This window comes from Equus caballus, chromosome 13, assembly GCF_041296265.1.
Source record: "Equus caballus isolate H_3958 breed thoroughbred chromosome 13, TB-T2T, whole genome shotgun sequence".
Classification (NCBI taxonomy): Eukaryota; Metazoa; Chordata; class Mammalia; order Perissodactyla; family Equidae; genus Equus; species Equus caballus.
The window spans coordinates 52,214,375-52,239,416 of record NC_091696.1 but is presented as its reverse complement, the minus strand read 5'-3'; the positions used below and the strand labels follow the sequence as shown (position 1 = coordinate 52,239,416).

Sequence of the window (25,042 nt, the reverse complement as noted above, 5' to 3'; positions counted from 1 at the left end):
GGGGTCCAGGGTCACAGGTCCTGTCTGACAGGCCAGTGCACCTCCCAGGACAATCATCTCCCCTTTGCGCCCCCAGGCCAAAAGCGCCAAAATCCCCAGACCCCAGCCCCTCGTCCTTCTTTCCCTGCATACTGGATGACAAAGTTAGGGGACGTTCCCGCTCTGCAGGAGCCACCGTCGACCCGGCTCCGGAGACAACTGAAACCTGCTGTCAGCACAGAGATGCAGGCGAGAGGGGGGGCAAACAGCCCGGCATGGCATCTGGTATCGGTGGGAGAGCCGGCCTGGCCCCAGTCGGCGACATCTCTATGATGCTGTCAAGTTAGTCAGCTCTCTCCCAGAGCTCCCACCCGGCAGAGTTGGAGCAGAGGTCCCGCCTCTGAGGAGAAGCAGCGTCCGTCTGGGGGCCTTGAGAGCAGAAATGCACCTGAAATCAGGCCTGGGCAGCACGCGTGGGGACACAACGTCTCAGCGCAACTCGTGCCTTCCACCCCTGCGTACTCGTGCCCACGGGCGTGCCTTCCACCCCTGCGTACGAGCAGATCTCCCTCCGTCTGCATCCTCACTACGGAGAACGTGGTCGTCTGCGCACTGTGCACCTGCTCCAGGAGGAGAAGGAGGCGCACTGGCCTCAGACAGGAGACGACACCCTGGACCCCCAGCCACCTGCCACTCGGATTAAGGGGGCTTCTCTCAGCCCAGAACTCGGTCATTGTGTCAAGAGGAAGGCTGAGAGAATCGTATTCATTCCTCTTTATTCAAAGTCACCTGAACTTGGAGCTGAGAGAAAGAGACAAAAAAAAAACCAACCCACAGAAAACCCGAAGGCCGGGGAAGAGAGAGAGAAGAGAAAGCTGTGTAGACAGGGAACGAAGGGCTGTGGGTTGCAATTTAAATGCCTGCACCTGGTCCCTGCCGAGACTTGCTGCTTTTTGGGAACAAGATGTCCCCGCTGGCTTGCTCTCAGAGCAGGCAAGCCTTTGACTGTTTTTCTGGTTTGGGGGAAAGGGGTGCTTGGAGCCACCCATGTTCTCCTGGCGTCCTTTGACTGGGACAGGAGACAGACGCAAATCATCCCAGGATGTGAATGCAGGAGGGGGCACTGGCAAATTCTGACAGAGGGCCAGCCAGCCGTGCCCAGAGCCACCCCCACTCCCCACCAACCCCTGTACCCACCTGGCCTCCCCAGCACCACCCCCTCTGGAGACCAGCCACCATGCCTGTCTTACTTCCAGAAAAGCCCAGCTCCCATCTCCTCCTGCAAACCTTTGCCTCGGTGACCCCTGTCTTTGCCCTCTGCCTCCCTGATCGGGTGACACCCCCTTGGGCCACACACACCCCGTCAGCATCCTGAAAGGGTAAGGGCTGGGGCTCTGGGGAGGACAGATCTGGGCTGAAGTCCTGGCTGGGGCATTTCTCAGCTACGAGAGCTGCTGCATCAGCTTCAGCAACTCGCTTGGCCTCTCAGAGCCTCCATTTTCTCACCTGTGTAATGGGAGCAATGGTTACACCCACCTCAGAGTTGTTCAAGGCTGCAAAGAGACAATGCACACCTCCTGCAGGAGTGATGGGCATGTGGTAAGCCCCAGGAAGCCAGGAGCTATGATTATAATGATTGTGTTATTGCCATCAGCACCATGGTGCCGGTTATCATCCTGTTGGCCATGCCAGGTTTCTCCTCTGAGTTTCAGCGTGGAAGGAGGCAAACCAGCCTGACCCCAGGAGCCAGAACCAGATGTGGACGTCACAAGGGCAGATTCACCGAGACAGCGAGCCCAGGCTCCCTGCAGCCCGAGGGGGCGTTGGGTTCTTTAGGGCCCACTCCACCAGCAGCACTCAGGGGCAAGTCAACCCAGGGGGGCTGCTTGGAGGCCCCTGCCCGCAGAGCCCACTTACAGCCATCCCCCTGGGGTCTTTTTCTCCGGGGGCTTCCTGCCCATGAGCCTTTCTTGTCTCTTTACAGGAGGGAGACACAGTCTAGTGGTCCATTGGCCATCCACTGTGCCAGTGTCTAAGGAGGCGTGTCCAGGGGCCCAGGCCCCACGGGGAGACAGGATGAGATGCTGCTCCATCCTCGAGGACTCGCCTTCCCTTGGGAACGAGACACACACACTTCAGAGGCTGCAGGTGAGGGGCCAGGAATGGAGAGCGTGACTGGCTGTTGAGAGGAAGGCCAAGTCCACTTCTCTGTGCCAGCTGGGGGCCCTGAGGTGGGCGAGGCAGCAGCCCCCAGCCTGCCATCAGAATCACCTGACAGCTTGTTACACAGAAACCCATGGCCCCAAGGACCCGCCGAATCCCAAAGTCTGGCGGGGGCCTGAGATCCCCATGTGTGTGTGTTTCAGCCAGACTTGGAGAGCCGGGAGACCTCGCTTGACAGCAGCAGGGGACCGGGCTCCAAGTGGAGAAAGCCCAGGCGGTGGACACAGGGCCAGCCAAGGGGGGTGAGGACACTGTTCCCCCCAGACACTGGCCTTTCACAGCTCGTCTCACTCCTCAGAGCCCCCGAGCAAAGACAGATCCTGGGGTCATTGCTTTGGGGTATGAGGCCATCAGAATGATGGCCCCCCAAGGTGTCCATGTCTTAATGCCTGGAGCCTGTAAATATGTACCTTATATGGCCAAAGGGACTCTGCAGATGGGACTGAGTTAAGGATCTTGAGATGGGAGATTATCCTCGGTTATCCTGGTGGGCCCAGTGTCATCACAAGGGTCGTGCACAGTGGAGACCTTTCCTGTCTGCCGTCACAGAGAGACGTGACAATGTGAGAAAGGTCAGAGAGATTTGAGACCTGCCGTTTCTGGCTTTGAAGATGGAGGAAGGGGCCAAGAGCTGAGGAATGCAGGTGGCCCACAGAAGGTGGGAGTGACCCTCAGCAGACAGGCAGCATGGACGTGGGGACCTCGCTCCTACAGCCGCAGGAGCTGAATTCCGCCAGCCAGCGGTCTGAGCAGGAGATAGAGTAGCCCTGCCACCCCTTGATGCCACGGGTGGGGCTCCTGCTGGACTTCTGACCTCCAGAACTGTAAGATGACACGTTTGTGTGGCTTTAAACAAGTCTGCGGTGATTTGTTAAGACAGCAACAGAAAATGAACGTGAGGCTCCTCCTGGCAGTGTCCACGAGCTGCTTCAGATTGGCAGCGGCCCTCGGACGGAGCCCCGTGCCTCTCCCCACTCAGGACACACGTGGTTCCTGAAGCCCCCACACACGCAGGCAGCCCCCACCCAGCACAGACCCGCTTCCAGAAGCCACGCAGGGGAGGGGAAGCACCGATTCTTCTTCTCCAACCCTCTGTTCGTGTCCTGGGGCTGCTGTAACAAACTTAGCTTAAAACAACAGAGATTTCATCTCTCGCAGTTCTGGAGGCTGGAAGTCAGGAATCAGCTTGTCAGGGCGCTGGGCTCCTTCGGGAAGCTCAAGGGAAGGGTCCTTCCTGCCTCTTCCAGCTTCTGGTGTTCCCCGCAGTCCACCAGTCCTTGGATTTAGGGCCTCCCCGGTCCAGGATGCTCTCACATCAAGATCCTTAACTAATTGCATCTGCAAAGACCCTATTTTCAAATAAAGTCACAGTCACAGGTTCTGGGTGAACCTGAATTTTGGAGGGACACTGTTCAACCCACGATGGACCCCCTCTGCAGGTAAGCCCCCGTGGCCTCACCCCTTGTCCACTGGGGCAGGAGCCTCCTGTGACAGGTCTGAGTCCCAGCCTCAGTTTCCTTCTCTGCTCATGGACAGGCTGGGAGGGTCCCTCAGAGGACTCGGGTCCTGAAGAGGGAGCTCTGACTGACACGCCAAACATGTCATGGGACTAGAAATATCCCAGAAAAGGGCCTGGTGGCAGCTTGTACCCTCACACAGCGCCTCCTAATTGCTGCCTGGACGAGGACGCAGACTGTTGCCACCACGGTCTGCCCCCGTCAGCTCAATGTTGCCGTGGGAAGGAGCCCAGGGCGTTGTCATCAGGTTTGGTATTTTTTATCCCTGGCGTTCCTCCCCTGCCCTGTCCTCCAGTCCAGAGGCTCTGCAGTGTGGACAGGGGCTTCTGAAGGACCACGTGCATGTCCCCCGTGGCCCGAGGCGGGGACCTGTGTCTTAAAGCATTTGTGTTTACAATGCAACAGGGACAAAACGTTTGCTTCTGGCAAGAATTAATATTGAGCTTATGATACTTAATAAAAACCAGACTGCACCCCATGGGGTCTCACCCGGAGTGGCGCCAGCCTTCCCAATCCTTCTGGGGAGGGGTGGCGGGGTAGGTGAGCTGGGAGAGCCGCCCACCCATGTGGGGCCACGGGCAGAGACCACGGTATAAACTGAACCACCATCCCATAGCTTTGGATCCTTCTCCACACCTCATCGTCCAGAAAGGGAGCGTGGCATGAACCTTGTCTGAGCCCGGCTCCTCTCTTCCAGAACCTTCTTCCGGCCTGGGCCCCCGCCATCGTATTAGTTTTCTATGCTGCATAATAAACAACCACAAATTTAGCAGCTTAAAACAACCCCCGTTCATTACCTGACAGTTTCCGTGAGTCAGGAGTCGGGCACAGCTTAGCTCAGCGTCTCGCAATGTTTCCATCAAGTGTCAGCTCTGGCTGGGAGGGGTCTCATCTGAAGCCCAGGGCCACGCCCAAGCTCCCAGGGTTATTGGCAGAATTCATTTCCTTGCATTTGTAGGACCGAGGTCCCTGTTTTCTTGCTAGCTGTTGGCCGGGACCACTCAGCTCCTAGAGGTGGTCTGTGGCCTTTCCACGTGGCCCCCATAGGCCGTTCACAACACACTGTTGCTTTCTTCGAGGCCAGCAAGAGAAGTCTCTATGACTTCTGTGTCTGCCTTCTAGACCCCTGTTAGGGACTGAATATTTGTGTCTCCCCCAAATTCGTATGTTGAAATCCTAACCCTCAAGGTGATGGCATGAGGAGGTGGGGCCTTTGGGGTGGTTAGGTCATGAGGGTGGAGCCTCGTGATGGGATCAGTGCCCTTATGAGAAGAGACAGGAGAGCCTGCCTCCTCTCTCTGCTCTCCACCTTGGGGGACACTCGAGAACGCAGCCCTCTGCAAGCTGGCAGTGGGCCCCTCCAGACACCAGATCTGTCAGCTCCTTGATCTCGGACTTCCAGCCTCCAGAACTGCGAGAAAGAAACGTTTGTTGTCTAAGGCCCCTGGTCTGTGGTGTTTGTTGAGCAGCCCATGCTGAGACGCTCTTTTTAGTGAGATGAAAATTGACGTAACATAAAATCAACCATTTTAAAGTGAACAATTCATTGGCATTTAGGATATTCACAATCTTGTGCCGCCACCACCTTTATCTAGTTCCACGACATTTTCATCACTCCTATGCCCGTCAAACTAGATGCCCTTTTAAGAACCCACCTGATTAGGTCAGGCCCACCCAGGATGCTCTTCCTTATGATGAACTCAAAGTCAACTGATTAGCAACTGAATCACGAGAGTGATATCTGTTAAATTTACGTGCAGGGGGAGGGGATGTTACAGGACGTGCACACCAACGACTGGAAATCTTGGAAGCCGTCTCAGAATTCTGCCTACCACACCTGTCCACCCAAACACCAGACTTCAGGGGCTGCTTCCTCTCTCAGCTCTAAGCTGGCATCCACTGGAACCCCTCAAACCACAGCATGGACGTGGAGGCTCTGAGCTGTGAGCAAACAACCCTGGGTGTGCATGCTCTGCCAGCTCCTGGTAACACACACTCCCTTCTGGGCCTCAATTTACTCATCTGTCAAATGGGGGTCATAATGTAGCAACCTAATGCAGAAATAAAATAACACTGAGCATTCGCCTGATGCCAGCACAGAATGAAGTACTTAAAATATATTCTTCTGTGCAAACCTCACAATCCCGATTCCTGATGCAGAGCAGGCGCCCAGGAAACACTAGCCATCATTATTGTCACTGGCATCTGCCTCCTTTCCTTCTTTCCCTCTCTTCCCAAGTCCCCGGACTCCTGGGCTCCTTCTGAGCAGGCCATGAGGCCGTGAACTGCCTAGGGATAAAGGGAATCCTGAATCGTCTCTTCTCACTCTTCCGGGCTTTACCTGTGATTCTGTGCCCCAGCAACGCTCTCTCCCAGCCTACTCATGTCTCCCTACTTTGCACCAGATAGGACCAGCCAGTGATGAAAGTACTAAGCCCTCTGCGCACCCCCTGCCTGAGGGGGCTACCTCCACTCCCCGGCCAGAGCCCAGACAGTGAGACCAGGGGTCAGACAGTTTCCGGATGCTTCTCCCTAAAAAATTGGTGTGGTTGGCAGAGGATTCCCCCCGCCGTCCAGCGGCTCCGTCTTCCATTCTCCCGTGGGAGACAGGCTTGCCCTGCGGCCGTCAAAGCATCATCTCCGGATTGGTTTTCCATCAGATATCCTGTCCTCCCCCGTGGAAGACAGAAGGGAATGATAGGATCTGACCTGCGGGCGGCTGTCAAGCTGGGCCTGCTCTTCCCCGAGTGTTCGGGGCCGCCGGGAGGCCTGGGAGCAGAGGGACAACGAGAACAAGATCTCTGATTGCCCTCTGCTGCGCCGCCGATCCCGTCTTCCCCTTAATCAGAACACCGGGTAGGAAACCCTCCTGGCAACAGTTTTGCATTAACTGTCTTTGTTGACTGATGGTTTTCCTACAGCTCTTCCAGCGAAAAGCCCAGGCAATGTGGCTCAGATTAAGCAGTATGAAAGGAATTCCTCCGCCTCAAAGCCAGAGCTTGGCTCTGAGCGGGAGAAGCATCCTGGCCTTTAGTCTGATGTCCCTGGCAGCCGGCAGTGCCCGCGCTGGGGGTCAAGCAGAGGAGTCTCACTTCTGAAGGTGGGGCTGAAGCTCCCAGGGCAGCGGGCTCAGGGGCAGGGACCTTGCCAAGGTCGGGAAGCCTGCAGGTGTGCACGCACCTGGAGAGTCTCCTTGGCTTTGATGGCCTGCTGTCCCTCAGGTCTTCCTGTTGGCTGCCACAGACAGAGTCCCCAGCAAGCCAGGCCTTCAGGGTATTCCTGGCCAGGCCCTACCCACAGCCTGTCTGGAGATGCAGCCCTGGCACCCGTGTCCACAGGGGGTCCTACCTCCGGACCCCAGCAGACTGGCCAGCCTCCAGGAGCCACCATGGGCCATGCCCAGCGTGCCTACCCTCAACCCCACCCTGGGTTTTGAGCGAACCTCTTCTACCCAGGCCAGTTTGTCTGGCACAGACTGTGCCCCAGCTTGTCCCACAACGCCCCCCAGCCTCACCACCCCTGCCCTGGGAGCAGGCCAGAGAGTCTCCGGGGTGAGGGTGAGGTGGGATGGTCTGTGAAGGGGCTGCCATGCCCAGCCAGTGGACCTGGTGACATGGACACATGCCCACCCAAGGCCCCGGCAGCCTGGAACCCAGAGCGTCCCAGAAAACAGTTCACAGCTGAGACAAATCCCCAGGGTGGGGGCCATGGTCCAAAGCTTGGCAAAGGGCCAGCTCCAAAGGAACAGCCCCTGCACAAAAGGACCTGAGGCTAGTGTTCCGACCATTTTCCTAGATTCTGTGTTTGTCCAATTGGCATGCATGAATCACAGAGCCCCACTGCCAGCCACAGTTGTTTACATCTCCCCTGCATACGACCAGAGCCCATACTCTGAACCACCTCCTTATCTACCTCTCACTGTCATGCCAATATTGCCCTTGCCCTAAGTCACCCAGGGCCAGGTACTGACAGCTGGGGCAGCCCTGGGGCCCCAGGCATGCCGGAATTATTCAAACTAGCCAATCCTGGGCTGTCTACCCTGTCCTGCCTTGCCTTCCCCTTGAACCCCAATAAAGGCTCTGGCCTCAGCTTCCCCACTCCTTTCTACCTCCTGACCTACACTGGTGCTTCCCCATGTGGCCCTGCATGGTATGGTGTGCCCCTTCTCTTGGGAAATGTAAGTAATAAAAATCTCTCAATGGCATTGACCTCTCCGTGTCATCACTCAGTCGCCTCCATAAACGAAAACCCATGAGTGTGTTCTGAGACAGCTGGTTTGCGACCTGGATCTCCAGCCGATAGCAGGTCCCAGGATCTCCACAACCAGACAGGACTCATGAGAAAGAACAATCTTTAGGCAGTTTCTAGAGCGAACTTGAAGTCGGGGAAGAAATCTCTTGCCTTCAGAAACGCCAAGGACCCCAGGGTTCCAGCATCCCTGAGAGTCTGGGGAGAGCACATGTGCTCCCATCGGCAGCCTGGCAAGGCCCAGACATGCCCCCTCCAGTGTGCTGGGCCAGGCGTGCTGGGGGCTGCTTCTGCCACCAGTGCCAGCCCCTCCACCCTTGCCTCTTGCACAAGAAGCGCCAAGCCCCTCTTCCCAGAACCTAGGGGCCTTGGCTTCCCCACCCTCCTCCTGACAGCCAGCTTGGCTGAGTTCACCTTGTCCAGAATCCCCCTCCCAGTGGGGCCCAGTCCCATGAGGACTTCAGTGGCCCCCTGAGCCCACAGAGCTAGTTAAGGCCCATCCATGGCTCAGTGTAATTAAATAATCTGCTATGGGATTTTTCAGTCCACCTCCTGTGAGACCAGGGCAGCAGCATCCATCCTCATCTGGATGCCCCATCAGTGAGGCCCTGTCAGTGAGGCCCCGTCAGTGCGGCCCTGTCAGTGAGGCCCTGTCAGTGAGGCCTGCAGACACTGGCCTCTCAGTGATGCTCTCCCCCAGGTTCAGGCCCAAGGAGCCAAAGTCCCCTTTCTCCCTCTCCCCATAGGGGCTGTGCAACCCAAGGGGGCCACCTCCCGCTCTGAGATGTTATCTGGACCCTCCCTGCATCCTAGGATGGGGACAGAGCAGACAGGAGGGACACGTGGGTGACAGCGGGTGGTCTGGCATGCACCCCACCTCCGACCAGCCCCAGCCGGGGCCAGAGCAATCACCGTTGCCCAAGGAAGCCCTTTAGGACCCAGCCCTGCCCATCCTGGGGGTCCTCAGAGGGGACGTGTTCCATTCCCTGCTGACAGCAGGGTCAGAGCCCAGCCAGGGCATGAAGCCAGCCCTGCTCCCTCCATTTCTCCATTTAAGATAACACAGTCTCTGATTAAAAAAAAAAAAAAAAGACCATTTACTCTCTGATGTACGTCTCCACTTCGGGCCGAGTTAGAGTAACAGGGACTGGATTTAGCGATCTGCTTGACACAAGCGAGAAATGAGACAAAGCCTACGAAGCTGTGGTTTTCAGACAGTGGCCGTGGGCAGCACAGGACAGCGTTACTGGGAGACGGGAAACAGGAAGGGAGTCCTACGATCGCCCCAGCTTGTGGCCGGAGACGGCTTCCAGGGCCCAGTGCAGAGAGGGGAGCTGAGGCAGGCCAGTCGACCCGCTGTGATGAAGAATCGGAGCAGAGCATCTAGGAACCAAGGCGGCTGGACTCTGTGGGACACTAGAGAAGAGGAGCCACGCGTGGAGGGAGCCTGAGATCTGCAGGGGGTCCCTTCAAACCTTCAGCTGAGGACTGAGGGGCGCAGGTGTCGGGGGAAACTGAGCCTGGGGCAAGAACCACCAGAAAGGAACAGAAGGACCAGCCCTCAGGCTGCCGACAACAGAGCCGCTGCCACGCTGCCACGTGTACAGCTCCCTTCACCCCTGCCAGGGGAGGAAAACTCACACTTACTCCCCTGACCCGTCCCTTCCATCACGTTGCATCTGCATTTGGTCCGCATTCCTCAGTGAAAGCTTCATGTCAACAAATAAAGATCTCCCAGAACCTTCTCTCTCTGACCTGTGCCTCTATGGCTGACTTTTCTATGGAAGGCCTTTTTTTTTGAAATCGAAGTGAAATTCACATAACAAAACTAACCATTTTCAAGTGAATGAGTCTGTGGCAGTTTAGTGCATTCACAAGGTTGTGCAACTGCCGCCTCTATCTGGTTCCACAACATGTTCATCCCCCAAAGGAACCCCGGGCCCATTAAACAGTCACCCCTCATTCCACTCCCCCCGCCCCACCCCTGGTAAGCACCAACCTGCTTCCTGTCTCCACGGATTTGCTTGTTCTGGGCATTTCACATCAACGGAATCATACCACGGGCGACCTCTGGAGTCTGTCTTCTCAGTTAGCATTTTTTTCAAGGATGCTAATGCTGTAGCACATATCAGGACTGTTTCCTTTTTCTGGCTGAATAATATTCCATCGTATGGAGAGACCAAACTTTGTTTATTGTTCACCCATGCCGGACACAGAGTTGTTTCCACCCTTTGGCTGCTGTGAATAATGCTGCCGTGATCATTGTTGGAGTTTTTATTCGCACACCCTTTAAAACAGAGGGCCTATTCTACAGTCACAGTTTGTCTTAACCAGCCCTCCAACCAACTGAGGCCTGTCCGCCTCCCACCTTGAGGTGCCTGCTGCCCCGCCCTGGCACGGCTGGCCCCCTGCAGGGTGCTCTTGGGGCAGCCCCCCTTGCTCCCTGCCTCATCCGCTCATCCCTCCTCCCTTCGTTTGGGTGTCCTGGTGTTTGGTAGTTGCTGCTATGCTTTTGTGGTTACTTGGAGGGCAGTCTCTCTCCTCAGGGAGCTGACAATGGCTGGGAGAATAAGGTGGACATTCAGGAAATAGACAAAAAGCGAGCTCAGCACTGGAGAGCAGGCAGAGGAGGACGAGGCTCCCAGGTGCAGGAGTAGGGGGCTTCCTGCAGCGGGGGACACCTGCCTACAGCCATGCCTGGGGACTGATGGCTCCCAGCGGCCCCAAGGCTGTCCCCAGGGCTAAGGTGGATGAAATGGGTTCATAAGGTCCCAAGGCCACCCCCGACTCACTCCCTGCCCCTCACCCTCTCCCTGAGCCCCCCATTCCACCCCCCTGCCCCGGCTTTGGTTCCGAGGATAGATTCCTCAGGAGTCAGGCCTTGCCAACTAGAGAGGAAACTTCTAGAAAGAGAGAGTCCCACAGAAACAAGCCACTGGGTTCACAATGTCAGCAAATCCCCAGCCCCTCAGTGCACAGCTTCCAGGGCACAGAGGGGACCCAGAGCTGTGCTCCCAGGATCCCCAGGCTGGGGGAGCTGCCCCTGGGGTGGAGATGGGCTTATAGGTGATGAGGAGGACGGGGGAAGCCCCAGCACTTTCCAGGTCTCCTCTCTCATCTACAGTGAAGATTCATGACAGGGAAGAACTTTCAGGCCAGCGTCCCGATGCCTCCCCCTCTCCAGCTTGATACGGGGCTGCTGGGCCAGGCTCTGCTCAGGGTTTCCAGAGCCTGCACGTGCAGGGCCCAGAGGGGAGGACACTGTCCCTGTCCTCACCCAATGCTCCTGCTGTCCCCAGGGGCAGGGAGAATGGGTCCCATGGGCCCCCAGCCCGCACCAACCATGGCCAGAAGGTCTGGGATGGGCGAGGACCCCCCAAGGTAGAAGCAGCCACCTCCCCAGGTGTCTCCAAGCCCCTGTCTGGACACCCAGGGCTGTGAGAACCACCCCCACCACCCCCATCCCAGTCTGGCTGGGCTTGGAGTGGGGAGAAGGGGTTTCTGGCGCCCCCTCCTCCACTGGGCAGAACAGGAAGACAGTAATTGAATCAGCACTTCTCACCCCATCTGGAACATTCCAACATGGAAAACCCACTGAGCAGCTGGGGAAGCAATTTAGGGACTTTTTAATTAAAGGCCGATGACTCTCCCACGGAGCCCCACCCCCACAACAGCTGGGAGGACCCACCACATCTGCCCTCAGTGTGTTCTGAGGCCCAGCTGGGCACCTGGCACTGGGCGCTGGCAGTCAGGCCCCGTTTCCACTGGGAGGAGGGTAAGTAGAACAAGCCAGTTCACCCTTTCTCCTCGAGGCTTCCAGAGTCTGCCTTCCGAGCTGGGCCTGGGCCCCAAAGTCAGACAAACTAGTGGCTCCCAGCTGTGCATCCAAGAATCTTCAGGAAGGGAAAAGTGGGTCACGTTGGCGGGCTCGGGAAAGGGACTCTAAGTGCAGGGAGGAAATGAGCCTGGAGTGAGAGCACAGCTGCCCCGTCCTAAGTCTGCCTCCCTCTCAGTCTGTACCTTCCTCAGGGAAAGGCATTCCAAGCAGAGGGAACAGCATGTGCAAAGGCTATGAGGTCGGGAAAATCACGGTAGATGGAACAGAGGCTAAGGGTGAGAGGAGCATCTAGGCTGGGGGACAGGGGCACGCCTCAGAGGGCCTTAACAGCTGGTCAGGAATCTGGTCTTCATTCTAGAAGCAATGGGATGGGGGGGAGAAGATTGGAGTGTTTTAAAATAACGGGATCTGGTTTACCCTGAAGATACTGCTCTGCTACCGTGCTGTGTGCATGTGGAGAGCTCACCACAGGAGGACAAGAGAGGTGGCCTGAAGCCATCCAGGCAGAGACGGTGGACGTGTGGACAAGGGTGTGTCCAGGGAGAAGAAGAAGCATGCATGGCCTGGCTGGGAACCAGGCCAGGGGTCAGGGGCTGCCCTGCCATCCCTGAGTGAGGCCCCTGCATGGAGAATGGGGACGGGGCTGCCAAGTCCAGGGCTTGCCCCCCAGCAGGGATCCCAAAGAGGAGTGTGCCCCCTCATCACCCTCGTCATTGCAAACTGGGCCAGCTGGAGGAGGCTGTGGGTACATCTCACCCATATCTGCCCACATCTGCCCCCACATTGCCACCCAGGTCACTCGGGACCTGCCCCTGGCCTGGCCCGAATGGCAGAGCCTTGAGACTGTGCTGGCCCCGCAGGGCAGCTCCGGATCGGAGTGTCCTCTGGGCCCAGACCCAGCAGGAACAAGAGGCAGGTGACCGGGCTACTGGAGACAGACGCCCCTATCTCCCTCCTCACCTCCTGTTGAGCCTCCTCTCACACTGACATCGGCTGACCCCACATCCACACTACAGGTGGGGTCACGTGACAAAGACAGAGGCCACAGTGACTGGTGGGGCCACTGGCTCACAGTCAGCCAGAGAAGGGGGCGGTGACTGACAAGCGGCCACTCCCCTGAAAATCCTCCCAGGGGCTCAGGACAGGGAGCAGCTCCAAGCAGCCCAGGGGTGGAAAGGCCACATCAGCGCCAAGGATCGGAGATGGACCCAAGGCCTAGGGCACAGAGGCCACAGCCAGGTCCTTTGAGGGCCCATGGCAGCCGAGGCACGCCAGGCCTGGGCCTAAGGGGCCCTGGAAGTCATTGTCCGGGGCAGCTGGTGGCCACCTGGCAGACAGCACTGTGGCCAGGAGCAGGTCACAGTTATTACTGAGAGGGCCCCACATTTCCTGGGGGAGAGTAGTCCGGCCTGAGTTGGGAGCTGAAGCTGAGCGCGCAGCTGAGCTGCAGACGGGCATTCATTCCTGCCCATCCCAGGGGGAGGGAGCTGAACAAACACAGCAGAACTGGGGCATGGAAGGCCTGGGGCCATGGGGCGGGGTTGGGGTGGGGCGTTGAGCAAACAGCCCTGTGAGGTGGGTGGGGCCTGGCGGGTGGGGCCTTGGTGGGGGTGTTACCTGCTGCGGGAGGCCTGTGGTGGGCGGTGCCTGGGTGGGTGGTGCAGGGCTGTGCTGGGAGCTGCTTGGAGGCCGTTAGAAGCACCACCTCCTGCACACACCAGTCACGCTCACTGTCCCACAATTCCGCCAGGTTTCTAGGAGGGAGCATCCTCAAGGAGCTAGGATGCAGAATTGGTTAAGGTCATGGGTGCAGCGGGAAGAGTTGGATAGACCCAGCTTTAATCTTGCCCTACCAGGCAAGTGGGCAACCTGGGGCCTCAGTTTCCTCATCCAGAACATGGGATCAGCCCAGCTCAGCATTCCGGGGCTGAGAAGAGAGCCCAAGGATGGCCTCCAGAGTCACCAGGGCTAAGCTGTGTGTCACTGGGCAGGCCCTAAACCTCTCTGCGCCTCAGTTGCTCATCTGTGACATATGGCCAAGCTCACTGCACACCTCAAGGGATGTGTGAGGACTGGGTTTGGCCCACTCCTCTCGGGTGAACTGTGCCCGGCAGAGTCAGCTGGTATGATTATCACTTCCCTGGGCGGCGGCACCTCCAGCCCTCACTCTGCGGTCCTCAAGGTCCTGTAGAACACAAATCCAGACTTTATCTCTTAAATATTTCTCTCTCCCCAGCATGTGTCGCAGCCTGCTCTGGCCGGGCCACGGGCATCAATTCAGGTCACCGAGCGTCCCCAGGCAGGACGTGGCCCCGTCAGTCCCAGCCGAAGTCCTGGCCGGTCATCTGGTAGAACTTGCGGTTGAAGGGCCGGTAGAAGTCCCGCAGGCGCCGCACCACGGCCTCGGGCACGCGCGGGTGGGGCCGGCCCTTGGACCCGCCCAGGCAGCGGGGGCGGCGGCTGCCCTGCGCCTTCCGGAGGCAGGGGAAGCCCTTGGTGGCGTTGAAGTAGAAGTGCTTGTCAGTGACGACCCGCCGGAGGCCCAGGAAGTCCTGCACGCGGCCCAGCTCGGCGGCCGGCTGGCTGACCAGACGCTCGCCGCTCACGAAGAGGAAGCGGGACAGCGGGAAGTAGCGCAGCCAGTGCTCCAGGTGCTGCGCGTAGAGGCCGATGCGCACGGCGCTCCAGGCCGTGTCCACCGCGCCCAGGCCGTGGCGGAAGGCCAGGGCGCGGAAGCTGGGCAGGCCCGGGGTCTTGGAGAGCGTCTGCGCGTAGTCGGAGATGGCCCGGGTCACGGGGTTCCGCACCACCACGATCAGCTTCGTGTCCGGGGACATGCCGTGGATGCGCCCAGGGGCCTCCCGAGTCACGAAGTAGCTGGGGGTCTTCTCCATGGTGATTTGCCCATCCAGGGTGCGCGGCATCAGGTTGCTGCGGGAAGGGTGGGAGGGCAGGCCGCCGTGAGCAGGTGCTCGCCCCCCTCAAACCTTTCTCTCTAGACTGGCCCTCAGGGACCCAAGATGAATGTCCCCGCCGTCAGGGAAGCCCCAAAGCTCCAGGTTGGCTTGGGTGGGCGGCCCGGGATGTGGCCTGTGAGGGCACCAGCCCAGCACAGACCGGCAGCGGGGGCCCATCCTGCCAGGCTGCTCCCCACGCCCCAGCAGAGCTGCTCTTCCTCCCACCCCAGAACGGGCACCTGTGAGGCCGGTGGCCTGGACTTGCCACCCCCAGGGCTCACCGTCCTTCCCCACCCTGCAGCCCCCGTGCTGTAATTACCCCAGGTCACACTTTCATCAAGCAGCTGATGGCATCCCCTAAATTAGGCCATTAATTATCAACAAGTGTCCCCAGCAAAGGGCAGCCGCCTCTGCTCTCCCTCCCTCCCCTGCAGAGCCTTTGATTACAGCCCTGCTAATTCTCACGGGCCTGAGCCCCTCAGAATGCCTTCCGAAAGCCGCCAGCACAGCCCAGCACGCTGGAAACCAGTTAGTGAGGTGGCGGGAGGACCCAGCCCAAGACCCCAGCCTCCCAGACCTGGCTGCAACCCCAGAGGGCAAGGCCCCAGCTGCAGCATTTCTGATGAGCCCTCTTCCTGACCAAGGGAAAGGAGCATGGTCCCCATCTCAAGGTTCTGGGGGAGTTAGCTGGTGACAGCCCCCTGACGTCCCCAAACCTGGGAAGCCCATCCTGAGCACCCTGCCCTGGCAGGCCAGGTACCCTGAGCAGTGTCCCAAGGCCACACCTGCCAGCCAGGTGGGGCAGGGTGTGGCGGGCCAGCTGAGCAAACAGCTCCCAGGGAGGGCTGGGAACTAGGTCAACAGAGGCAGAGGCTGTGGGACCTGTGCTGGGGAGGGGAGGTCTCTGCCCAGCCGGCCCCACCTCCATCCTCTGAGGGAGCTGTCCCACCCCCGCAAGAGCCCCCAGGACTGGCCCTGCCAGGAGGGTGACACACAGGGCAGAGTTCAGGTTTCATCCAGCCCAAGTGACCCCCAGACTCCAGCCCCTCGGAGGCAGGGCCCGAGTCTCCTCTTCCTGCTCAGACTCCCAAGGAAACTCAGGCCAGGTGGGGCGCTTGGCTTGCAGGGAGCTGGTGGCAGGACAGGAGGATGTGCATATGTGAGTCCCAGGCATACCACTGGCTTCCCCAACACCAGCTTGGGGCTCGAGGGAGTGGGGGGGGGGGGGGTGTTGCATGGTCTGCTAGCTGTGGGAGCTTCCTCCACGCCTCAGAACAAGGCCCTGGGCAGAGCTGGTCTACACAAGTCATGGGGGACAATTCTGCTTCCCCCATCTCGGTGACAGAGTGAGCCGGAACTCCCGCCAGCCCATTCACTGTCCCATTGGATAGGCAGGCACGTGGGGGCTCAGAGAGGGAGCAGGAAGTGCCGGGGTGGATGCTGGCCCACAGCCCTCTCCCCCGTGGGCTGCAGCTACTGGGAGGGGGGCATCAGCATGGATTCTGCTCCCAGAGCCCCTGCACCCCACGCCCTGCCTCGGGCAGCTGCGAGTCCAGGTGGGAACCCAGCCCTCCCCGGGGATGAGTTCAAAGTTGTTGGGCGGCAACAACGCCAAGGGCTGAGGCCCAGGGCTGCAAAAGGGGGACCCCCTTTTGTCAGGAGAGGGAAGTCCTAAGAAGGGCTATCACCCCACAGTGGACCTCACCGAGGAGACCCACCAAGAGAAGCCAGTGCCAGGCCTGTCAGAAGTCAGCTCCCTCCCTTCATCATCCTGCTCAGGGAAGGAACCAGCCCTGATTGCTCCGGGACCCCTCCTCTCCCACCCCCTCCACCCCCTTTCCATCCCTTTCTTCCCCCAGGCACCAGGTGACCCCAGGCATGCAGACAGGGCACTGTTGGTTCTGAGTATCCCCACCCCCTCATTCTGGCCTGGGGGAGGGGCTGCAAGGAAGCAGACAAGGGGCAAAGGGAGTTGAGCACCCAGTCTGCTCCCTCTCCCAGGAAGTCAGGGGAGCAGAGGGAGGGGCACCCCACCGGCCAGGGAGGGGGATGGGACGGGGAGTGGGCAGCTCTCTCTGCCCACTCTTGCCACACCCCAGCTTTGAGATCTGAGCCCTTTGGGATCAATTACTTACCTTCCCCAGGCCTCAGAAGCCTGTCCCTGGCTGGGCATGGAGGAGGGTGGGGATGGGGGCTTTTAGAGGTGGGAGAGGCTGAGGAGAGGATGAGAGGAACAGGACTCTGACCCCCACGCAGCAAACATCTGACAAGCTGTGCGAGGACCCTCCCTCCCTGCTCATCTGGTCTGCATTTCCCTGCGGCTTCAATCCTTCCGCAGACTCTCCCTCCTCCGTCTCAGCCCCGCTCTCTGTCCCACACCTCGCCTGGGCCCCCCCAGCCACTGGGCCTGGGACTCAGCAGAAACCAGTTCCTGGGTGGAACCATACAGTGCTGGGGCTGGGGTGGGGGCATCGATTCCCGAGTCATGAGCCTCTCCCAGCGTTAGCAGGGGGAGAAAAGTCCCGAAGGAGCCCAGCCCCTCCCCCATGTGGGTGGACTCAGACCCCCACTCCCTACCTTCACTGCTCCTGCCCCAGGAGCCAAGGAGATTCTCCTACCTGCATCCCTCCTGTCTCCTTTCACTTTTCCAAAATACTGTGGTCAAAGTATAGCCCCTACCTGCCCCAGACAGGGCACCCCCTCCCGACATAAGACTTTGGGGTGTCTGTGTGACCCCAGCACCTGCCAAACAGAAGGTGCTCAATGAGTGTGAGCCTGGATGAGTGTGGAGCACTCAGGGGTCACAGTCCCCAGGATACAAGACTCTCAAGAGCCTGAGAGATGAGTTAACTGAGGCCCAGGCAGGGGGAACAGTGTGGCCAAGGTCAACCTTGAGCAGCCCAGGACCCACCTGCGGAGGCCACGGGAAGGGCCAGAGGCACTGCCTGGAGTGAGGTCGGCCACAGCCCAGTGGGAACGGGTGTCCCAGAAACAACTGGGGGCACTGGCCGCTCCTCCTCTACTCACCACCTCACCCCCCACCCAGAACAGGGCTCTGCACTCACTGGAGGCCCAGCCCAGGGTCCGCGGAGCAGACAACGCCGCCAGACTGTGCCCAGGGGCTGGGCGCCCTCTTTGCAGCTGGGGAAACTGAGGCAGGGGTGAGCCTTTTCAGAGGCTCACTGCACACTCAAAGCTGGTGGGAAGGACAGACAAGTCCAGAGGCACAGGGCACCTGTGAGCACACCCAGCCCACAACTGCATGTCAGCACACGGCCACGGTCCCTTCGAGGGCACTTGGACACACACACTCCAGAAGCTCAGCCAGCACGGCTCCTGCTGGCTCTGCAACAGCCAATGAGGGGTCAGCTCCGGATTAAAGGAGTGGAGGCCACTGGGACCTGCACCCTATGTACCCACTCTTTCCCCCAGGGGAAGTAGCTTTAAAAATGAGGAAGGAGAAAATCTCTACCGGAGCCCAGCATGCTCCTGAAGTTCCCCCACTCCCATCTCGGCAGCCAGTGTGCCAAGAACCCCTCCCCAGAGCTGAGGATCTGACCCCTAGTCTGGGTCCGGCCTGGCTGCCCCTCAGTCCCCTCATCCCCCCAGCCCAGCCCCCCAGAGTGGGAGCATGTGCCCAGGGAGGGCTGGATGGGGCCTCAAGATCCCCGATCTTTGAGAACACTTTTAGGGTTCTAGCCTCCCCTGCAGCCCCTCTTAGCCCAGCTCAGCGCCTCCGCCAGCTTCTCGCAGTCAGAGTGCACACCGAGTCAGTGGCGGCTCCGAAGTCTGTGTGCTATAGTAGCAATGTGTCCACACTCCTCTCCCTCCTCCCCTCCTCTTCCCCCTTTGCACAGCAGCAAGGGACTGGGGATGCTTTCAGATGCTGTGGCAGTGTCCAAGTAGTGCTCTCTCCCTGAGCTCTGAGGATGCCAGGATCCAGCCAGTTGTGTCTAAGGATGGACTCACCTCCCTGGTCATCACCCAACGTCCCTAGGACCCCCAACAGCAGCAATTCTTCAGAGCTCAGGAGCCAGCACCCCCTGTTCTCACTGGAGCCCCTCCAAACCCAGAAGTAGTTTCAGTGCAAATGGCCAAGTTAACAAGTGAGGGTGGGGCAGAGAGGAATCTGGAAACAGAGAAAGTGGTGCACCTGGAGGTCAAGGGTCTGGATCCTGCCACACACCCCCCCCCAACCCACTAATTCACCAGGTGGCTTTGGGCAGGGTCCCCCAGCCCCATAGGGGCTCAGCATAAGCTTGGGGATGAGGGGAGAACTGTGAGGAGCAGGGTGCCTTACTCTCCATGTAAGCACTCATCTCCTCGCAGGAAGGGACAGGGCACCGAGGGGGCCTGCACACAACCAAGAGGCAGCAGGCAGTACTCAGCAGGGGCGGCTGGGGTCGGACCAGCCACCAGGTCAGGCTGCTTCAGCTGAGGCTGGGTGCTCCCCCACATTCCACCACACACACCAAGGCCATCCCAGGCTGGGGGCAGGACAGCTACAGAGCCCCATGGCATGAGGCTGGGGTCCCAATTGCCACCCCTGGGCACTGACTCAAAGGCACTTTCCTCCTTTCTAGAAGCCGGTCTCTCTCCAGACCCCCAGGACCTCCGAGAAGGATTCCTGTTCCCAAGACCAGGATTGGGTCGGGCGGGGAAGGGCAGACGCTTTCTAGGAGGCTGCAGGGAACCTGGCCCAGCAGGGGAGGGCGACTGAGCTGGAAGCATTTCTAACGTTCCTGAAACCCCACTGGCTTGAAACTACTTCTCAGCTGGGATCGCACCCTCTCCCCTCCAGCTTGCAGAGACCCCTCAGCAGCCTCGAACCAGTTTTCCCTGAAGTTTTCAAAGTTTCTGGGAGCCCCCAGCCAGTGACCGCCCCTCCTTTCCGTAAAACCCTCTGCAGGGGGGCCGCGTCCTTGGAGTCCTTGGAGTCAAGCCTCAGCCCCAATGCCCGAAGACCTCGCCCCGCCGAGTCTCCAGTGAGACCCCAGGGGTGCACCAAGATTTTGTGGAAGGCGTCCGCGAGGGCGCGCACGGAAGCCGACGGGGCGGACGGCCCGGGCGCTCACCGGTACCAGGCGAGGCCGCGCTCGTAGCACCTGTCGAAGAAGTGGGGCTCGGAGCCGAGCGCGCGGACGTCGGGGTGCAGCCGCAGGAACTCCAGCAGAGCGCGCGTGCCGCCCTTCTTCACGCCGACTATGAGCGCCTGCGGGAAGCGCCGGCGGCCCGGGCCTCTGGCCACCGGCAAGCCCGGCGCCCCTGGGCTGCGGGCGGCGCGGGGCGGCTCAGCGGGCGCGGGAGCCGGCGCAGGGGCGCGGGCGGCCGGCGGGCAGCGGCCGGGGAGGGCGCAGAGGGAGTAGGCGCCGAGCAGCAGCGCGGCGAGAAGCAGCGGCGCACGGGGCGCCCGCAGCGCAGCCCCCGGCCCGGTTCCTGGGCCTTGGCCGCCCCTGGCCCCGCCGCCCAGGCCGCTGCTACCTGCCATCGGGTCGCACCCCGCCCAGGCCCGGGAGCGGGGGCTGCAGGAGGGCGCACATCCCCGCCCGCGTCGCGCTCAGCCCGCCTGCGCCCGGCTTCTACTCCGCGCCGCGCGGGCTCGCTGCCCCGGAGCGGACGCGGGGCGGGACGGGGGGCGGGGCCGGGATGTCCCGTCCCGCCCAGAGGCCAGGCTCCGCCTGGACCGCAGCCCCGCCTGCGACACACAGGCACCCACGGACGCCGTGGCGCGACTCCCAGCTGTAGAAACTACCCCGACGCGCCCGCTCGGAGACTCCGGGCTCCAGACCTCTCGGCTCCGGTGTCTCCGCCTTTGCGCGTCGGGGAGCGGCGGCAGCGGGTGGGGACGCAGGACAGTGACAGGGCTGCGCAGCCGGCCCCCAGGAGCCGCTCTTAGAAGGCCGATCTCCGCCCCTCCCGGACGAGGGCGAGGGCAGGTGCGCGGGCGGAGCGCGTGGACCAAGGACGTGCGCAGACCCGGGCCCTAGTGCGCAGCGGGGTTCCCGGGGACGTAGAGGGACGTTTGCGGCGGGGACAGGGAGCGCCTTGCTGACAGTTGTCTTGCCATTCGTCAGGGTCACAGCCCTGGCGGCTGCAGAGCGCTCGCTAGGTGTGATTACCATTTTAGAGTCGGGGAGACCGGCTCAGAGAGGACAGGCGTCTTTCCCAAGGGCCCAGTGAAATTCAGACCTCAGTCTCCTGACCCTTCCTACCGTGTCACACCGTCTGTCTGTGCAGCCTAGTCTGCCTGGTGTTCCCTGGGATGTCAGCGACCCATCTCCGACGCTGGCAAAGTGGCTCCTATGGGAGAGGTGAAGGGTTCAGGAGGCCTGTGCTGGGGGAACTAGAAGGAGCCCAGGTCCTGTCCTAGGAGCTCTCTCTGAGGGCCAGTGAGATGCAGTGGCCATTCACACTTATGGGACCTGCTGGGCCCTGGACACTCTGTGGGAGCTTTATGCACCCCAAAGTTCCCTAAGCCCCAGCACAGCACAAGGAAGGCAGAGAGGAGAGCCAGGCTCCAAGAGGGTGAATAACAGTCCCAGGTGGAGACCGAAGCGGACCGTGTCCTCTCTCCACCTCTGCCTCAGCCTTCCTGGCCGTGCAGCTGGTGCCAGGTGGGCACCTGCTCCCTGAAGAGGCTAGCCTCTCTCCAGCCGGTGTCCAGAGGCCACTGCCCTGGGTTCTGCTGGGTGATGAGCTGTTCCTGGGCCTAACGGCATCTGGACAAGTCCTAGAAGCCTGGGGTGCCTCTGAGGGGCAGGGGTTCCATGATCAACAGACATTTTCAGGGTTCCCACCCAGAGGCACCTCCACCACCCTCCTGGTGGGAGGGGCCTCTGCAGAGCCAGTGGGGTGAAGACCACTGACTGAGGCCCCATCCCAGGTCCCAGACTCCAGACCTGCACTTGCTTGTCAGGGCAGGACTCAGCTGAGAGCCCTGTGGGCAGGTTGTTGGCAGAGTACCGTCTAGGGTGCATGCTGGCACATGCAGGGTCACAGGAAGTTCTTCTTCTGGTCTAGCTTAAAATGAGATTTCTTCCAGACAGCCTAGTTCTCCTTAGAGCTATCCTGGGGAGGGTCCCATTCCACCTGCAGCACCCACCCACAGTCTCAGCAGCCACGCTCAGGGCTCCAAATCCCAGCATCAAACCCTGGTGGCCCCTCCATCTCCCTGCCCCGGCTCAGGCATAGTCTTTTCCACCTCGTAGCCTTTGCTCATGCTGTTCCCCTGCTGAGAAGGCCTTTTCTTTAGTCCCCCCCCACACACACACACACACCTGCTTGAGGAACCTACCAAGAACAGCACAACACCGGACACACTGGGGGTGGGGAGTGACACCCAGGGACAAGAGTCAGCTCAGAGAGTTTGGCAGCTGATGCCCTTCCTCCACCCACGATCTGGCTGTCAGGTGAGGGGTGGGTGAAAATCTGGGGACACCCAGGATGGCAGCCTTGGAACATTTGACCCCCAGTGCATCCCCAGCACCTGACAGAGCCTGGCACCCTAATTGGCGCTCAGTAACAGCCAGCAGGTAGAACCGGAGGTGGGGGGAGGGAGGAGGTCGAGGAAGCTTTTCTGGAGGAGGTAATGGGCAGGTGAGGAGTAGGAAGACAGCATCCCTGTCTGTGTGGGGAGGAGCTCAGCAGCAGAAAGCACAGGGCAGAGGGTGGGGGCGGGGAGAAGAACCTAGGTAGAGCCAGAGACCCATCCGCAGGGTCCGGCCCGCCTTCCTCTAACACATGGCCTCAGGCTCCCCCCACCCCAGAGCCTCCGGTTCCTTCTTTGTAAGGTGGAGACCTCAGTCCCAACTCTGAACTAACAGCTGCATTGAGATGTCATTCCCCTACTACACAATTCAGCCATTTAATGTGTAGAATCCAATGGTTTTCAGTATATTCACCGTCTTGTGCAACCATCACCACAATACACTCTAGAATGCATCCATCAACCCAAGAATCAGTCCGCATCCATCAGCAGTCACTCCCATCCCCACTCCCCCAGCCCCTGGCACCGCTATCTCCAGAGAGGATTTGCCTCTTCTCCACATTTCATCGCAGTGGAATCATACAATAGGTGGCCTTTTAAAACTGGCTTTTTCATTCAGCATAACGTGTTCAAGGCTCATCCACATTGTAGCACAGGTCAGTGCTTCATTCCTTTTTATGGCTGAGTAATATTCCGCCGTATGGACAGACCACATTCTCTTTGTCCATTCGTCCGTTGATGGACACTTAGGTTGTTTCCACCTTTTGGTTATTGTGAATAAGGCTGCTGCGAATGTTCACACACAAGTTCTCCTGTGGATGTATGTTTCCTGTCTCTTGGGTGGACACTGAGGAGTGGAATTGCTGGGCCAGACAGTAACCCTCCATTTAGCCCTTTATGCAGAGTCTTTTTGAAGGTTACATTTAGGGATTTGAGAATCTGCCCCTCTGTGCTCCTCACACACAGGGTTGCCGCCTTCCTTCCTCCCCAGGATGTCTGAGTCATCACCTAGATGTCCACTCTGCCTCTGCCCTCCCTTGCCATCAGGGTCCAGCCCCAGGTCCCCGCTCGCTCCCTGCTGTGTGACCCAGGGAGAGTGGATCCCCCTCTCTGAGCTACATGATGAAAAGTGGCTTTGGGGCCCCAAAATAAGCCAGGCCATGGGGGCATGGGGTGGGTGGCTGTCCCTGCACCCCCCAGAGGGTCGCCCACCTCCTGCCCTGTCTGGTTGCACCTCCTCTGTCAAGAAGAAAGAGTTGTCAGCAGATCTCTTCTGCCCAACTGGATGTCTCCAGGGGCCCCTCGGTTTGGGGGGTCCAGCACGGCCTGAGCTCCTTTCCCCTCTCACCTCATGTGGACCCCCGGCCCAGGCAGGGTTGATGCGGCGGCTGCCGGAAGAGCAAGGATTCGGGAGAGGTCGTGGGCTGAGCTGCTCAGGCTGCTGGGCCAGGAAAACACTGTCCCTGGGAGCGATGACTAGGAGGACCAGAGCAGTGGGGGACAGGGAGGACAAGTCTAGGGAGGGAGTCCTGGGGAGCAAGGCCATGCTGGGAGGAAGGCTTAGCCTGGCCTCACAAATCCGTGACCCAGCTGCCCCGCTATGTCTGTGTCCCCTTCACAGACTGTAATTATTTCTTTGTGAGTGATTTTGATCCCCTTCTGTCTCCTCCACCTCCACATACCCATGGGCTCTGCAAGGGCAGGGACAGGGCCAGTCTTCATCCCTTCTGTGGCTCCACACCTAACCACAGTTAGTGCCCATGAGTGTTTGCTGAGTGACTGAGTGACTGACTCTGTGTGTGTGTGTGTGTGTGTGTGTGTATAGAGAGAGTCTATATGTAGGCCCCTCCCCCATGCCCCTCTCCACCCCTTTCCAAGACTATTCCTCCCCCAGGGTGGGCACCCACAGCCTGGGCTCCCACAGGCAGCTGGACAAAGTGTGCAAGCAGCTGCCCCACCTGGAAAGTGATTAATAACATGATGTAGTCCTTCTCTCCATGGGGGACAACTGGAGGAAATTTCACACATGTGGGGCTTCCAGGAACTCCCTCCCCTAGAGCCACACCCTTACCCCCACACCCACTCCCGCAGCCTGCTAGAATTCTGGAGCCTGCAAGGGGAGCAGAGGGGAGGGGGCTGCGGCCGAGGGCAGGCCCAGCTGTCCTTGATTTGTGTGGGGTTTTTTCCACTTCAGATGCCGGATTTGCCGGAGCACACAGAGGATGCGGTTTCCTCCTGGGGAGGGGTCGCTAAGAGACGTCTTCCCACCTACCCCACCCACCCCCCAAGCCCACTGTTCCCAGTTCATCCTGGTAGAAAATAAGGGGGAGAGGACCCCATCGCTGGGGGAGGGCATGCAGCAGAGCAAAAGGCTGATAGCAAGGACTTCTTGGTGCTGGAGGCTGATTCAAAGCCAGCTCTGCTCCCTCCTAGCAGGTGCCCTTGGCGGGTGTCCAGTCTCTCTGAACCTCACTTTCCCACTTTATAAAACAAAGGTGATGCTAGCCCCCAGCTCTCTGGGTGTCTGGCTCCAGAGCTCTTTATGATAAGGAGGCAGTGGACATGTGACAGTGACTCCAGCACAAGAAGGGGTGCCCTGAAGCTGCTCCCACCTGGGAGACCTGAGCACTTCATAATGTGTCCTCCTTGTGGACAAGGCCAGAGAGGAAAGGCTTCTCAGGTCTCAGGGTGGCCAGCCAGCTGGGGTGACCCACTAGACCTGAGGACACTGTGGCACAAAATGGTTTGCAGGGCAGACAAGATGCCCAGTGTCAGGAGGGATCTCCCCAGGAGT

General features: G+C 59.6%; 1 protein-coding gene across 2 annotated transcripts; it reads right to left on the bottom strand.

The window, feature by feature from the left end:
• Positions 1–10,138: 10,138 nt before the first annotated feature.
• Positions 10,139–24,116, bottom strand: HS3ST6 (heparan sulfate-glucosamine 3-sulfotransferase 6). Of its 2 annotated transcripts, none has more exons than XM_005615201.4 (2): positions 19,838–24,116; positions 10,139–14,736 (listed from the first exon to the last, which is right to left on the bottom strand). In XM_005615201.4, the coding sequence occupies exons 1-2, from the start codon at positions 20,248–20,250 to the stop codon at positions 14,121–14,123; spliced, it is 1,029 nt and encodes a 342-aa protein (XP_005615258.3). In that variant the 5' UTR covers positions 20,251–24,116; the 3' UTR covers positions 10,139–14,120. The 2 variants fall into 2 exon arrangements, with proteins under 2 accessions (XP_005615258.3, XP_023472372.2); XM_023616604.2 differs by having other exon boundaries at positions 19,868–24,116.
• Between the last annotated feature and the right edge of the window lie 926 nt (positions 24,117–25,042).